The 15,684-nt window shown below is 45.2% G+C and overlaps 1 protein-coding gene across 1 annotated transcript in view; it reads left to right on the forward strand.

Annotated features, from left to right (window-relative positions):
- LOC115401935 (exostosin-1) overlaps nt 1-15,684 on the forward strand; it is a 216,966-nt gene that overhangs the window by 183,987 nt on the left and 17,295 nt on the right. The window contains exons 5-6 of the mRNA XM_030110323.1: nt 6,066-6,185; nt 12,391-12,523. Of these exons, the coding sequence (XP_029966183.1) occupies nt 6,066-6,185; nt 12,391-12,523 (253 nt within the window). The remainder of the gene's footprint in view (nt 1-6,065; nt 6,186-12,390; nt 12,524-15,684) is intronic.

The following is a 15,684-nucleotide window of genomic DNA, read 5'->3' on the forward strand; positions in this document are numbered from 1 at the left end:
TAAAAAATCATTAAAATGAGTACATTTAAAAACTTCAGTTCATGTGAAGTGCATAACTCAGAGAAAACTGTTTTATCTTGCACTTTAGTTCTTTTATAAAATGTTAAGATAAGTTCATTTAAAAAAGTGTATAATTTAGAGTTGTTTACATCTTGTACTTCAGTTCATTTAAAAAAAACTTAAAATTCAGAGAAATTGTTTTCTCTTGCACTTCATTTCATTTAAAAAAGTGTAAAACTGAAAGAGTTGTTTGTTTTATTTTTCAGACTATTATTGTGGACTTAAACATAGTGACTGTGCTTCCTTTTTTTAGAAATAAAAGTCATTTTTCAAAAATGATCTGTCATTGCATTATTTTAAATTTCATGTATCAAAAGTATCGGTATGAGTATCGGTATCGGTGAGTACTGAAGATGAAGTACTCATACTTGGTATCAGTCTGAAAAAAAGTGGTATCGAACATCCCTAGACAGCAGTATGGGGAGATTACAAGTGCCTGAGAGTGCAACGGATGTCGAGGTAAAAGCTGATTTTATACGTTTTTGAGTTGGTGAGGGCAACTCGCCACGTTTTCCAAGGAGGATGACGGACGTGTAGTCCATGGTGATGAGAAAGAGAATCTTTCATGACTGTTTAAAGTTCATGTGAGATAGTGAATTACTGAGAGATGCCTTGAACTTCCGTAAAAACTTGAGTTTGTGGCCAGAACCTGTTAAACAGAGTAAATACGTCACTTCGTGAGAAGCTTGTGTGAAGTGAACTTTTGCAGTAAGAAAACTGTGGTTCCATACGGGTGCTAGTTCAGTGATTAAACGGTGATGGAAGTCCTTGTTGTTCACATGTATTTTGAATTGATTATGTACTTTGTATTTTATTAGTAATCAGAGGAAAGTATTGAAATTATTTCTGTTTATTTCATTCACGGTAAAAAAAAAAAAAAAAAAAATAGTTTTACAGTTAAAAGGCATTTGAAAAATGTTTAGTAAACACATTTCATAGGAGTAAATGAGTAAGAGAACAAAACAGTAAATAAGAACAAGAGTTTAAAGCAATATCAAGCTGATTTGAGTTGATTAATGGTTTTTGGTCATTAATTAAAATGTGTATTGTGACTTTGTGAGTTGAGGACTGTGATGTGGTAAAATTTGACTTGAGTAATGTCACTGAGTAGGATAAAGATAGGAAGATTCTCGTTATTGCTGCTTTGTGTTGTACAGTACATTTATATTGTGTTGTGATTCTTGTAACCTTGTACAGGAGAAGTCTTTAGTCAGTACGATGCAGCAGTGTACAGATCACAGATCATATTTATCATTATTCTCCTGTTTTTGCAGTTCCTGCAAAATATGTTGCACCGGAGTTGAGTTGACCCATCATTTCCAACAGTGTAACAAAAAAAAGAGACAAATCTAATACATCAAGCAACTAGCAGGTGCAATTATTTCCTGTAATACCACTTTATGCCACTAGATGGTGAAAACTGGACTTCGGTCAGTTCACGTAAGTCAGTCAGTTGACATTATTTCTGGCAATGAGTGATTGTAAATAGCTGAATCGCTTAAGGGTGCTCACTTCTGCCACCTAGTGGGCTCAAACAGCATTACTTCCATTAGTTTAAATATACATACCTTCACAAACTTCTCCTATTGTACTTAGAAAACCAATAAAATAGCCTATTACGAGAGAACGTGGTTTGTAAACAGATGCTTGGCCTGTTTGTCGCTCTCTCTTTCAGTTCCAAACACGTGCAGGAAGTCACTGCTGAACGCAGCATCGCCGCCCCAACACCTGCATGGAGAGTCGAATCTCATTAGTCCCAATTACATCAGTGAGAGCTGCAGTGCTGCGCTGCTTAATATGGAGAGTTCCCGTGGAGGGGAGACACACACACACCTCCACCCTGGTCGCGCTAAACGCCCCTGCTGAGAAACATAAACACTATTAGAGTCAATGGAGGGGAAGAGAATGGAGCTGATTTGATTGGTGTTGTTTATATTCCGCCTCAGAGAGCCGAACAATTAAAGTCTGCGCTGCTGTCGACGGATCCCGGTGACGTCAACGCCGCGCTTCCACCCATCAGCCAGTAAATCCAACTGTGACGTTGGCAGGCTTTTTTATTTAGTGAGCAGATATGATAAAACCCTGCCATAATAATGCATTGGTTTTATATAGCGCTTTTCAGGACACTCAAAGACGCTTTACATTGCATTAGTCATTCACTCCATACTGGGAGGTGGTAAGCTACTGCTGTAGCCACAGCTGCCCTGGGGCAGACTGACGGAGGCGAGGCTGCCAGTCTGCGCCATCGGCCCCTCCGACCACCACCAACCATTCACTCTCACAACTTTCATACTTAGGCAAGGTGGGTGAAGTGTCTTGCCCAAGGACACAACGACATTTTTACGCCTGCGGGAGCGGGGATCGAATCGCCAGCCTTCCGGTTATAAGACGACTTGCTCTACCAACTGAGCTACTGTCGCCCCAACTGTCGCCATGTCGCTCAGAGAAACATGCTGAAGTTCAATGATATTTTCTTACTAGAAAGATTAATTTTTAAAGGTGCATTAAGGAGTTTGCACGTTTTATGCGAAACAGCGCCCCCTGCAGGCCTTGGGTTTAATGCAGCTTAGTGAAACACTTGTGCCTGTGGCTCGCGTGCACGGAAGGGGGGAACTCCTTCCTCGCTCTTTTAGTAGCGCTCAAGTAAGATTTAAGTTTCTTTTACCTGGTGGAGTCTGTGTGGAGCTGTGGCAGTGCTAGAAGCCAGTCTGTTCTTACTTTATGGAAGATCCTGCTCAGTTGTTGCTCACTAAGCATCTGGTGGAGTAATGGCGGACAAAACGAAACCTAACTCAATCAGGCCAGCCGGAGCGCGCATTACGTCATTCCTCTCAAATTCTCCCCAAAAAAATATCTGGTGCCGGACCGGCACTGCAACTTTCAAGTGACAATTTAGCGCTGTTAGCGGTACTTGCAATGAATCTGTCAGGGCACATTGTACACATCATTAAAAATGTGTAACATTTTTATGGTGGAAAATAAGTGTTTTTAAAGTTGAAAAACTCCTTAATGCACCTTTAAACATCAGGGTTTTTTTTTTCTTTTTAAATATTTTCTTCATTCTTTCATTTAGGTGTAGTGGTTAGTCCGTTTCCATGGAGACAGACTTTATTACTCGCATTACACAAGAGTGTTTTCAGAAAGTTGAATTTTGCCCTTTTTCCACGGAGACAGTGTCTCTCAAACTTGCCTTTCCAGTGACTCCAAGTATCATTGTCATGTAAACGGACACCCTAAAACACTTCTAAAGTTTTCCATTTTCACTTGAAAGACAGTCGGATAGGATCAGCTCCAACATCTGATGACCACTGTGTAGGAACTGAGCTGGACAGTTGGACTTGCCTATTGGATTGGACCGCAGGACGTTGGACTGCAGCATTGGTTTGGCGCTTTGGATTGGACCATTGGATTGAATAATTGATTTGGATCAATAGATTGAAACATTGGATTAGACTACTGGATTGGGCTATTGACTTTCTAAAGCATTGTTATCAGTAATGTTTTCCAATGAAAACTAGCAACCAGGAGGTCATTGGTTGAAATCCCACTGCCAACGGGCGCTGAACTCCCAGCTGCTCTGGATTGGGTCGAACTGGTGCCAAGTCAAACATGGGAAATCCAGAAGGGAACACCTGAAAGTAGCAGGAACATTGTGCACTCTACTCAGTATTTTTAATCTGGATCCGAATAACCGAGATGGGTTTTAGGGTGTCCGTTTTTAACATCTTGCTGCCTCAAAGATTTTCTGGACTGCAGGATCTCCAATCAATCCTTGTCAGATGGAAAACAGCTAAACAATGAGAATTTTCAGTTACTTCTGCAACATGAGATTCACTGAGTGAAACAGTAGAACAGGACTCTGCACTACAGCGTTTAATCTGAGGACAAATAGAAAGTATTGACCCACTGGTGTGGACAGTCGTTGGTAGAAATGTTGGTTTAAATGGCCACTTTTTTAAAGTATTTAAACTGATTTTACAGTTCCCAACAAACTGTGCTTTACTGTAAACTAGCAAGAGCGGTGGATTTCCCGGGACATTTTTCTGGCAGTTATGTTGTGGCTGATCAATACAAAGTCTTCCATGGAGACTGAGTCAGAGTGTTACCGACAAGTTCCACCTTGGGAATGATTTTCAAAAGCTTGTGTTTTCGGTGGCTTTGAGCACCATTCCTGTGTCAACGGATTTTTCTAAGTTTTCACAAAGTTTCAGAGCTTTTTCAAAAATGTGTTTTCCTTGTTTCTGTAAAATCTGAGCACTCTGAAAAAGTTGCATTTTCAGTGGCTTTGAGCACCGTTGTCATGAAAACAAATTTTTCAAAAAGATGTGTTTTCCATGTCATGAGTCAGCATTAAAAAAAAAAAAAAAGCATTTTCCTTGTTGTAGGGGATTCGGTGATTTTTCAAAAAGTTTTGTTTCCGTTCAATCAGAGAGTTTTCAAAATTTAACATTTCCTCCATTTCCGCAGAATCTATTTTTTCAAAAAGTAACTTTTCCTCATTTTTGCGGAATCCAAGATTTTTCTCAAAACTGCGTTTTCTTTGTTTCTGCAGAATCTGGGCCTTTTCAGAAAGTTACATTTTTCTCATTTGTCCTGAGTTGGAGCATTTTCAAAAAGTTGTGTTTTCATTGTTTCCGAGCACCAGACACTGTAAACTCAATGAAAATGTTGTTTTCAGTGAAAACGTGAAAACGCTGCTTTGATGAGGACCGCAGAACTGATGTCGGCTAACAGCGCCGAGCGGCTGGCGTGGAGGCTTCCTGCTCGTTCAGATCGAGGCGCCTCCTGTAAAAGCCGAGCGACTGGATTCCCTCCTGCTGTGTTTGAGTTCGGTGGCGGCGGTTTGCTCCACTCAGGACAGACGGGGGGGGGTCGCGTGTGAAGCCCCGCCCCCGCCCCGCCTCCTCTGTCCCAGTGAGCGTCCCTCACGTCGGCGCCCCGACATTCGGAGGAGACGTTTCTGTCGCCGTGGCGGGGTTGACGGGGCTCTGCAGTAAACGCTGGCGGTGGGCCAGCGGAGGGGGGGGGGGCTGAGGTCACGTCTGAACTCATCACGGAGGCCGTTTGTTTGGACCCGGGCGTCAGGACAGCGTCCTGCTCCGTCCTCCTGGCAGATGGGGATGTTTAGCTCCCCGGTCAGGACCGCCGTCTCCCCTGATTTCATCCTGTCCCCGCCGCCGCCGCCGCCGCTCCCCCAGGACCGTCCTCCTGCAATCCGGCAGCCAGCTGCTCATGTTTTCCCTGTCGATGTGAGCCGGGACTCCAAACCTCATTTACAGCCCGGAGCGAATCGCCGGTTTGCAGGAGCTGGGATGCTGTGATGTGGTTCCATGACTTTCATTCAGAGGAAATGAACAACTGTTAATGGCTTGAAGTGAAAACTCTACTTTTTTAACACTGTGAAAATGAAAACTTGTTTCTCGTAAGTAGAAGCATTTTCCAAATGTCGCTTTTCCTCATTTCTGTTTTAATTGGAGCATTGTCAAAAAAGTTGCATTTTTCTCGTTTCGGCTGATTTGCGGCGTTTTGAAAAAGTCTGGTTTTCTTCTTTTCTGTGGAATCACAGTGGTATCAAAAAGTTGAATATTTCCCAATTCTGCAGAGTCAGAATATTTCCAAAAAAGTTGCAGAAATTACAAAAATGCAAAGTCAGAGCATTTTCAGAAATCTGATGGTTTTCACAAAGTCGCGTTTTCTTAGTTTCTGCAGAATCCGAGTCTGCTCAAGAGGTTTTATTTTTCTCATTTTTTTCAGAAAGTCCCGCTTCGGGAATCGTTTTCCAAAAGTTGCGTTTTCAGTAGCTCTAAGCTCCGCCTTCATGTGAACAGGAAACAGAACGCTGCCATGGTTTTCTGTTTCGACAAAGCGTCCGGGGGAAATTGCTCCTAATCTCTTCAGCTTGTCGGCGGAATGGCTCCGTCCTTCCTCCAGCTGTCTCTGTCTCCACTCCTTTCCCCCTCCGTCCTCAGTCGGCTTCATCCCGTTCTCCTGTCCCTCCTCTGCAGGTTCCCTCCATCACCCGGTCGGTGGGCCGCGACAGGATCCTGGCGCTGCGCCAGCAGACGCAGTTCCTGTGGGACGCCTACTTCTCCTCTGTAGCCAAAATCGTCTCCACCACGCTGGAGGTGAGTGGAGAGGCTCGTAACGGGAGCCGTGGGTCCAGGAGCTTCTTTTAATCCTCCAAACCGCCGCGACTCGTCTGCTCTGCTCTCTGCTGACGGCTCTGGAAGCCAGACTGACTGCAGGACGGACAGACCTCAGCTGCCTCCAGTATCTCGCTGTGTTTACTGGTTTACGTTCACACACATTCAAACAGGAAGCAGCGAAATGAGCATTAGCCTGGATTCACTATAGCTGTAATTAGCATTAGCTTGGCAGTTTTATATAACCTGTTCTGTCTGCTGCTCACATCCAGATTCTCAATAATAACTGGCCTGCTGAAGCATGATGCTGCCTCCACCGTGCTTCACTGTAGAGATTATATTGGCCTGTTGAAGCATGATGCTGCCTCCACCGTGCTTCACTGTAGAGATTATATTGGCCTGCTGAAGCATGATGCTGCCTCCACCGTGCTTCACTGTAGAGATTATATTGGCCTGTTGAAGCATGATGCTGCCTCCACCGTGCTTCACTGTAGAGATTATATTGGCCTGTTGAAGCATGATGCTGCCTCCACCGTGCTTCACTGTAGAGATTATATTGGCCTGTTGAAGCATGATGCTGCCTCCACCGTGCTTCACTGTAGAGATTATATTGGCCTGTTGAAGCATGATGCTGCCTCCACCGTGCTTCAACTCACCAAACCTCATCGAAATACAAAGCATCTTAAAGTAAAATTGGACTTTCCAGTGCTTCACATCTGGAACATTCTTCAGTTCAGTGAAATAAATCAGATTAACTTAGTTTAACAAGAAAAAATGTTAAAGGTATCCTCCACTCACATGCCGCCTCCACCGGTGTGTGAATGTGTGTGTGTGAATGGGTGAATGTGATAATGCAGTGTAAAACGCTTTGGTCTCTGCTAATGCAGATGAAAAAGCGCTATGTAAGTGTAGTCCATTTACCATTTTGAAGCCATAAGTATCTCTCTGTGACGAAGTGACGGCGTTTTGGCAGGTTGTGTCCGTCTTGTCATCTTCTCTTTGTGTTTTAAACACTCTGAATGAGTGTGTGAAACAAAACCTTCCAGGTTGTCGCATATTGTTTTCCAGCATGAGCCTCCTCTCTCACACACCCTCTCATCTCATAATGAACTCGATAAAACATGCATTCCCAGTGTAAATACACTTCTTTAGCGCCGGGTAAATAAAGCCGTCACACATAGAGGAAATCCTCCGGGGCCGATCGGAGCGGGGCCTGAAATCTTCACATCTGCTGCTGACAGATTAAACGTACAGATGAGGGAAGACACGGAAGAGACGAGTGAAAAAAAGCAGAGACTGAAAGAAATCAACCTGAGAAGTGAATTTAACTTAAATCAATCTGACAAGTCAACAATAAAAATTCCAGTTAGTTTCTTCACACAAACACATCTAATGCTGACGTCATTTTCACGTAAAAGAATACTTTAAACAAAGAGCTTGATCGAAATTGCTGTTTTTCCTTTAAAAGTGGAAAAGGATGCTACTTTTTAACTGAAGTTAAAAAAAAAACATCATTCAAAACCAAGGAGGTGGTCATATGATATACACTGATGAAAATATTGAAACATATTGAATCATTTATTTGTGTCGATCAAGCTCAGTCGCTCTTTCTTTAGACTGCAGGCTTACTTTTACATGAAAAAAAAAAATCAATATTCTGTATTTTGAACAGATGTCTTTTTACTTCAACAGCAGATTTATTTTTTATAAAGGGATGAACTTGTTATTGTTGGTTTGTTTCACAGATTTAATAAAGCTGAATTCACCTCAGACTGATTTTTCTCTGTAGTTTTGCACATCATCAGCGTATCGTGATAGAATGCAGCGCCCTGTGCATTTATGTCGTTCTACTGTTAGACCGTGTGTGAAGTGTGTAGAACAATGTGGTGTTTACTTCAACACGGGAGATGTTGCACATAATCCTCGTATGCTGGAGGAACACTGCACCTCGTGTGTGTTTTATGGGGGCTGTGACACATTGAAACATCCGCCCTCTGAACTCTGTAACACTTGGTACGTTCCAGTCAATTCCTCATAAAAACATGAAGGAGCTCCTACTTCCTGTTTGGCGGCTGAACCTGGAACCTGCTGCTGAGTGAACAGAGAGTTTCAAACATTTTAAAATAATTGAACAAGCTGAGAAGGAGGCTGTTTAAGTATTTTCAGATCTATTATGGAAGTATCTCAGTGAAAATTATGACAGTTAACCAAGAGGTGGATGTGCCGATGATCATGACTGGAGGAACCTTCAACACACTCGAGGTACGAAGCCACATCCGGAATAATACTCACTTTAGGTGAAAACAGAAAACTTTCACTGTTTTTCTTTTCTTTATTTGTATAAAAGAAGAATAAACTGCAGATGAGAACGGCCCAGAGGTTCAGATGAAACACTCCCCTTCAGTAAACACCAGGATAATGTAGATAAAAATAACAAAGGAAGAGCGGCAGAGAGTTAATAAAGAGGGAAGCGTGGAGTGATGAGAGAACGTGGACGTTTGGAGGTTCGACACAGCGGCAGCTGCAAGTCTGCGTTTCCTCCTCGGGTCGGACAACGAGAGGGAAAAGCTGTGGAAAGACTCGGGAAGATCTTGTTTCTCATCAATGGATTCATACGAGGACTGTCAAAAGATGTTTTTTAATCACAGAACTTCCATAGTTAATTGTAATTATTCACATTTTGAATTGCATGTTTCAGAGTTTCTTTTTTTTCAAATGGAATCGAATGAAAACAAAGAATTCCCATTTGGACTCTCAGTATAGATTTTATTCATAAACATGCATGTTTGTAAAGTGTTAAAGGAAGAACCTGGTAAAGTCGAGATGCTCTCTTGACTTGTTGAGGAGTGATTGATGAAGTGGAGCATGTGAGGTTAAACTCTGGTCCAGCGGCTTCAAGCAGACCTCCTCACTTCCACTGGTTTCCTCATGAAGGTTTCTCAACCAAAACACAGAGAAGCCCGTTTCAAGTCCAGCGTCGCCGCTGAGTCCACAATGTTAATACATGAACTGTTCTTCAGTGATGCTCAGAGCAACTGGAAACTTGTTCCCAAACTCTCATTCCGTCTCCATGGAAACGGGGCAAAGTTATGGTCTTTCCCAAATGGAAAATCTTTTTTTTTCCCTAAAGGCTCCAACTCCTCTCCATGGAAACAGGCTCCACAGCTGTAGTCAGCAGCAGTTCTGCACAAGCTCAGTAGATGGAACAACAAGAACAAGGTTTACTCCACAATATCATGACTCCCAGTCCAGGTTCTCCTGGTCCTGGTTCCAGTCCAGGTTCTCCGGGTCCTGGTTCCAGTCCAGATTCTCCTGGTCCTGGTTCCAGTCTAGGTTCTCCTGGTGCTGGTTCCAGTCCAGGTTCTCCTGGTGCTGGTTCCAGTCCAGATTCTCCTGGTCCTGGTTCCAGTCCAGATTCTCCTGGTCCTGGTTCCAGTCCAGATTCTCCAGGTCCTGGTTCCAGTCCAGATTCTCCAGGTCCTGGTTCCAGTCCAGATTCACTAAAACGTAGTAGTTTGAGTTGACAGTCACCATAACAACAATAACTCGGTGTTCAGTCCATATGAATGTCTGAGTTCTCCAGTGTTCATGTTTAGAGTGTTTTATTCTCTGGTTTCATGACTAAAACAAACAGCAGCACCAACGAGTGGACCAACATGAAAACTACATAGTTCTCAGTGTTTCTGCTGTTTCCATGTAAAGAGACGTTTTGAATTCAATTCAATTCAATTTTATTTATACAGCACATTTAAAAAACAACTTCAGTTGACCAAAGTGCTGCACAGAAATAGAAAAGTAAAAGAAAAAGATAGAATAAATAAATGAAAATAAAAGGCTCAACTAAACATATTGATAAAAACACAGATAAGACAAATAAGACACCAAGAATATACTCCAGTTTAGCTCGTGTTTAAAAAGCCTTCGAGATGAGGTGTGTTATCAGGCTGGACTTAAACTGTCCCACAGACTGGGAGGACCTGACATCCAGGGGGGGCTGTTCCAGAGGGGGGGGGGGGGGGGGGGGGGGGGGCAGCTACAGAGGAGGCTCTGTCACCTCTGGTTTTGAGCTTTAGGGACAACCAGCCGGAGCTGGTCAGCTGACCTCAGGTCTCTGGTCGGCGAGTCGGGCTGCAACATATCAGTCAGGTATGGGGGGCCCAAGGAGTGCGAACACTTAAAAATGATCAATAAAATTTTAAATTCCACTCGAAAGCGGATGGGCAGCCAATGTAAAGAGCACAGCACAGGGGTGATGTGCTCCCGCTGAAGACGTGAACCTGAAGCGTTCTGGAACAGCACAAACGGCCTGTTTCCACTTTAAATGTAGCGCGTTAGATGGCTGATCTGTCTGCGTGGAGGTTTTCTTTCTCTACTGAACTCTGAGCCATCGGTCTCAGAAACCTCCAGCATGCTGCCGTTCCCTGCTCGGGCAGCAGCCGGCCTTCCAGATGTTTGGGAAGTGGGTTGAGCGGGCGCGGCGGTCCTTCTGAACGCCGCCGGGGGGGCTCGGCCCGCTCTCCGGGCTCTCAGCCTGCCGACCCGACCTCTTGGTAACGAGCCAGACGGAGCGGCTAATGGACGGCTCGTGTTGGGACCGAGCGGCTCCGCGAGAGGACGAGGCGTCTGGGCCGTTTGCCGTGAAGCCGTTGGCCTCGTGCGCGGTTCCCCCGGCGCCGGAGGACGGCCCGACAGATGGCTCCGGTTAGCTCCGGATAGCTGAGGGTCACGAAGGAGGCTGAATGAGACGGACCAATTCCGTCGTACCGGTTCACAGCTGTCTGCGAGCCGTTCGTATGTTCAAACTTCACGCTCTCTTCTCGTTTCGTTGCGAGTCCCAGCTGTCAGCGCTGCTTCACGCCAACGGCTGGCGACGCCTCAGAGTTTGAGTTTTCCACAGCAGGAAACAGTCACCTGAACGCAGCAGCTGACTGAGAGCAGAGACTGGACCCGGTGTTGTAATGCTAAAGGGAGACAGTCACCAGTTAACAAGGAAACCACTTCATTTCAAAGACCATATTTAGCACTTTACAGCCCACTGTTACGTCTCCCATGAAGTCGTTTGAAACGGCTGAGCTTTCAGCTGGGGAAACGCAACAACTTATGCGCAGGCCTCCTGGGCTTCAGGTGGTTTGTAGGCAAAACAAGGTACAGCACAAAGGAGAAGCGGGCGGCCTCTTCCAAAGGAAAAGGGAGTTTCATGTAACAAAAGATAAACCAACAGTGACAACAGTGTTATAAACAAATTTACAAGTTACAACAAAAATGCCAAACACAGCCAGTAGGGTTTACACAAAAACTAGCAAAAAGCAAAAATGGGGAGAGCTAACAGAGGGTAGGAGGACGTTAGGAGAAGGGCCCTGTGGGCGGTGCCACTAAACACACACACACACACACACGCACACACACACCCTAAACTCCCCCTACACCTCGACCCTCTGACCCTAAACTACCTTCTACCAGTGACTAGCCCTAACTAACTAACTGAGCCTCTCTGGAACCTTACCTGTCTGCTACAAAACGTCGTGGCAGCCGCCCACGCTTATCTAGTGTGATGCAGAAAGTTTTCCTTTCAAACACGACCAAACACTCAACACATGAAGGCAGCAGCCGTAACACCCACACACAGCATTCTGGTTCCTTTTGGCTTGTTTTTCCTCTTTTCTGAAGAAATTTAGCTAATTTCAATGTTCACAAAAAAAATTTGAGACTTGTGCATACTCTTGAATTTGTGTCAAACATAAGGCGCGTGGGCCACAACCGGCCCACTGCCGTGAAAGCTCGTGTTAGCATTAGCCTCAAAGTCCTGTTGCTATAGGAGAAATGAAAAGAAGCGACAAACTTTTGGTTGGATTGCCACCAGAGTGCATCATTAGAATTGACGTTGTTTTGAGACTCTCGTAACTTTCTGCAGAAATGGTTTGATTTCACAAAAACATAAACCAGGCTAGTCAAACACATTTAGTTCAGACTCCACGCTCAGTCCAATTTCATCTCGAACCGATAAAATAGAGCCATAAAAACCTGCAAATTTAACCTATAAGGTTTTCCATTTGGAGGCTAACGCTAGTCAGCTAGCTGTCATGGCGACATCATTGATATCTCAGATCTGAGGAAATGTTCATTCCCCAGCCTGGGTTCGTATGCTCAGCCTGCTGCGTGTGTGTGTGTGTGTGTGTGTGTCCCTCAGATCATCCAGGACCGCGTTGAGGCCCACATATCCAGGAGCCGGCTGCTGTGGAACTCCCTGCCCGGCGGCCTCTACGCCCTCCCGCAGTACTCCACCGACCCCGCGCAGTTCCCTTTCTACTATGCCATACTGGGTACGTACCAGCCGCTCAGTCCCGACACCAGTTCCTACGACCTCTTCAGCTGTTTTCATCAGCGTTTGTCCTGCTGCGGTGATGATCCACAGTATCAATGTTTCACACCGTTCTGATGGTCAGCCGGCAGGGTGGTGAGCGTTTAGACTCAGAAGGGTTTATACAGCGTCTGATAGCAGTCAGGTCAGGCTGCTTCAGCAGAGGAAACACAGGAATTCCACATGAGCAAGTGAAGGAGGAAAGGAAAGAGTCCCTAACAGGAGGAAAGCTGCAGAGCCAGACTCAGGAGACTTTCTTCAGTTCTGGTGTGAGTTACAGGATAAACCAGGGTTCTGCAAGCTTTCTGACCAAAAGAGCTATTTCAGTGACTTCCCGTCAAGTCAAGCTGTTCTGGAGCCATAAAGAACATTTAACCATTAACATGAGGCGAATGCAGCTCAGGGAGTTTCTCAAACAAAAACTAGATCTTAAGATGCATTCATGAAGTTTTAGCTACAGTTCAGAATAGTGAACATTTTATGACACTGAACCTGTTTTTGTATCTGATTTTAACAGGTTTGTTCTTTTTTTCAAGCTTTTTTTTTTTTTGAAAGTTTTGAAATTTTACTCATTTTACATCTTTTTACAGTTTTCTATGCTGTTTTCCTGCCATATTTCATTTTGTTATGTTAGAAATTGGAGACATTTCAGGTTTTTTAAGCTGTTCTGTAATTTTTCCCTCATTTCTTGTGGTTTTTGCTATTTTTCCTAATTCTACTTTTAACTTTTTTTAATCCCTTTTGAACCGAGAGTGAGGAATCATATAATAATTTAAAATTAGGTGAAATATTTATTCGCATATCATGCAGTGAAGGCTTCATGGAGCCGCTACAGAGGGGCTAAAGTGGCTCCAGAGCCGCAGGTTGAACAACAGTACAGGACACAGGGATTCAAACCGTGGTTCTGGAACGGGGTTCAGGATTCTCTCTTCTGTCCTTCAGACGTGGATCTACCGGATCCTGCTGGTGGATCGTTGCTGTTTCGTCATGTGATCAAACCAACGACGCATCAGATTCTTCAACTGCTTAAACAGGATCATCGCTGCTGAGTTCTCAGTTCTCATAATCTCCACGCTCGTTCTGTAGTTTATTCCCAGGAAGACGCCGCTGCCAAGCCTTCCCACAGATGTCTGCTGCACAGATTCTCCAAAGTAACAAAACAAGACGACCCAGAACAGCTGAAAGCAGCAGAACGCTCCTGAAGCCGCTCACGGCGAGCGCAGACTCAAGCCGGCGTTTCCCACTATATATAAATACATTTCTGTGCAGACGGCGTCAGACTCTCGTGGGAGACGGGTTCAGAAAATGAGAGCCGCGGGCGGCGAAGGGAGAGCGCGGCCCGCCGGATGTGCATGCGCACGTGGGCGGAGTGATCCTCCGCAGACCTCCGGGCGGTAACTCAGATGGATGTTTGTCTTCCTCTGAGGAGCGGCGGACGCCGGGCTGAGGAGGAAGAAAGAACGGAGGGACCGAGAGAGAGATGGAGCCGCTGTGTTTATGCCGGCGCAGTAAATCACTATTCCTGCCGCCGCGGCTCGGGGGAATTGCTCGCCGTCGGCGCCGGCGACGGTCTCACTCGGCTACCTCCCCATAACTTTTGATGGCGAAGCACTTGCGACTTGTGCCCGATAGTTTGAAAAAAGTTTGACTTACAGCTGAGACGCGCCGCGGCCTCAGGTGCAGTAAAATATTCTGATTTGATGGCCGAAGTTACGGCTGTAGTCGGGTTGTGAAAAGTTGTGCTGCGGAGGAAGTCTGGATGGTGAAAAAAAAAACAACAAAATGAAGCTCCTCGGGGATTTTCAGAGCAGTGTGATGCAGTCAAATTCTGTTTCCCACGTTTGTTCAGTTAAAAGACAGACAGGAAAGACTTTTCTACATAATGTAAAACCAAAACTAAGCAGAAATAAATCCGACCTGAACCAGGATTTGAAATGAGACAGGAAATAATCCAGGCCCCGTTTACGCGACGCTTCAAGTGAAAAAGCTTCATTTCTGCAGTTTTCACTTCAGAAAAGTGGTGAAGATTTGAAAACTGTGCAGTTTTCATGTTGGGCCACTAGTTGGTGCTGTGGTTTGGTTCAGTAATGAAGCCACAGAGAAGAAAACTCTAAACATGAATAATGGGAGAAGAGCACAGGGATTGGACGAAAGATGACGGACTCGTAAAGCCATGCTCCTCCAAAATAAAATGGCCCCCTTGGCCTCAGTAGTGCATATGCATGTGGAGGGGAAGGAGAACGTCCGCTGCAGAGCTCCGGATCTGCCTGGATCTGGTGGAATTACAGCCGGACTCATTCTTGTAGCCATATGTGTGTTTCCAGCTACTGCTGCCAGATGGAATGTTCCACTGCTCTTTAACTCCTGATCTCTTCCAGAGCAGCCAGTGTACAATGGCCTCAAACTATCAAGTACCAGGACAACATGGACCAGGACCAGAACCAGGACCAGGAGAATCTGGACTGGGACCAGGACTACATGGACTAAGACCAAAACCAAGATCAGGAAAGAATATGAACTGAGACCAGGACCAGAACAATATGGACTAGAACCAGAACCACAACAATCTGGATCAGGACGGGCACAGAGTCCTGACACTCCAGAGGAAGACCTTACTCTTACTGTCCACCTACTGAGCATGAGTAGAACTGCTTTCCATGAGCAGGAGCAGCGCTTCAGAAAAGTTGCATTTTCCCTTCATTGCCAGGGACTAGAAGCATTTTCAGAAAGTAGTTTCCCCCATTCCACTGAGACAGCAAGTTTTCAAAAAGTTGCTTTTCCCCCATTTCCGTGGAGACGGAGTGTATTTAGAAAGTTCTTTTCCCATATTCCACTGAGAAAGCACATGTTGTGCCTTCTCAATGGAATGCTGTCAACGCTCCCTGCCTCTGAAACGGTCGCCGTGTCAACGCTCCCTGCCTCTGAAACGGTTGCCGTGTCAACGCTCCCTGCCTCTGAAACGGTCGCCTTGTCAACGCTCCCTGCCTCTGAAACGGTTGCCGTGTCAACGCTCCCTGCCTCTGAAACGGTCGCCGTGTCAACGCTCCCTGCCTCTGAAATGGTTGCCGTGTCAACGCTCCCTGCCTCTGAAACGGTTGCCGTGTCAACGCTCCCTGCCTCTGA

This window comes from Salarias fasciatus, chromosome 15 (genome assembly GCF_902148845.1).
Source record: "Salarias fasciatus chromosome 15, fSalaFa1.1, whole genome shotgun sequence".
Lineage (NCBI taxonomy): Eukaryota > Metazoa > Chordata > Actinopteri > Blenniiformes > Blenniidae > Salarias > Salarias fasciatus.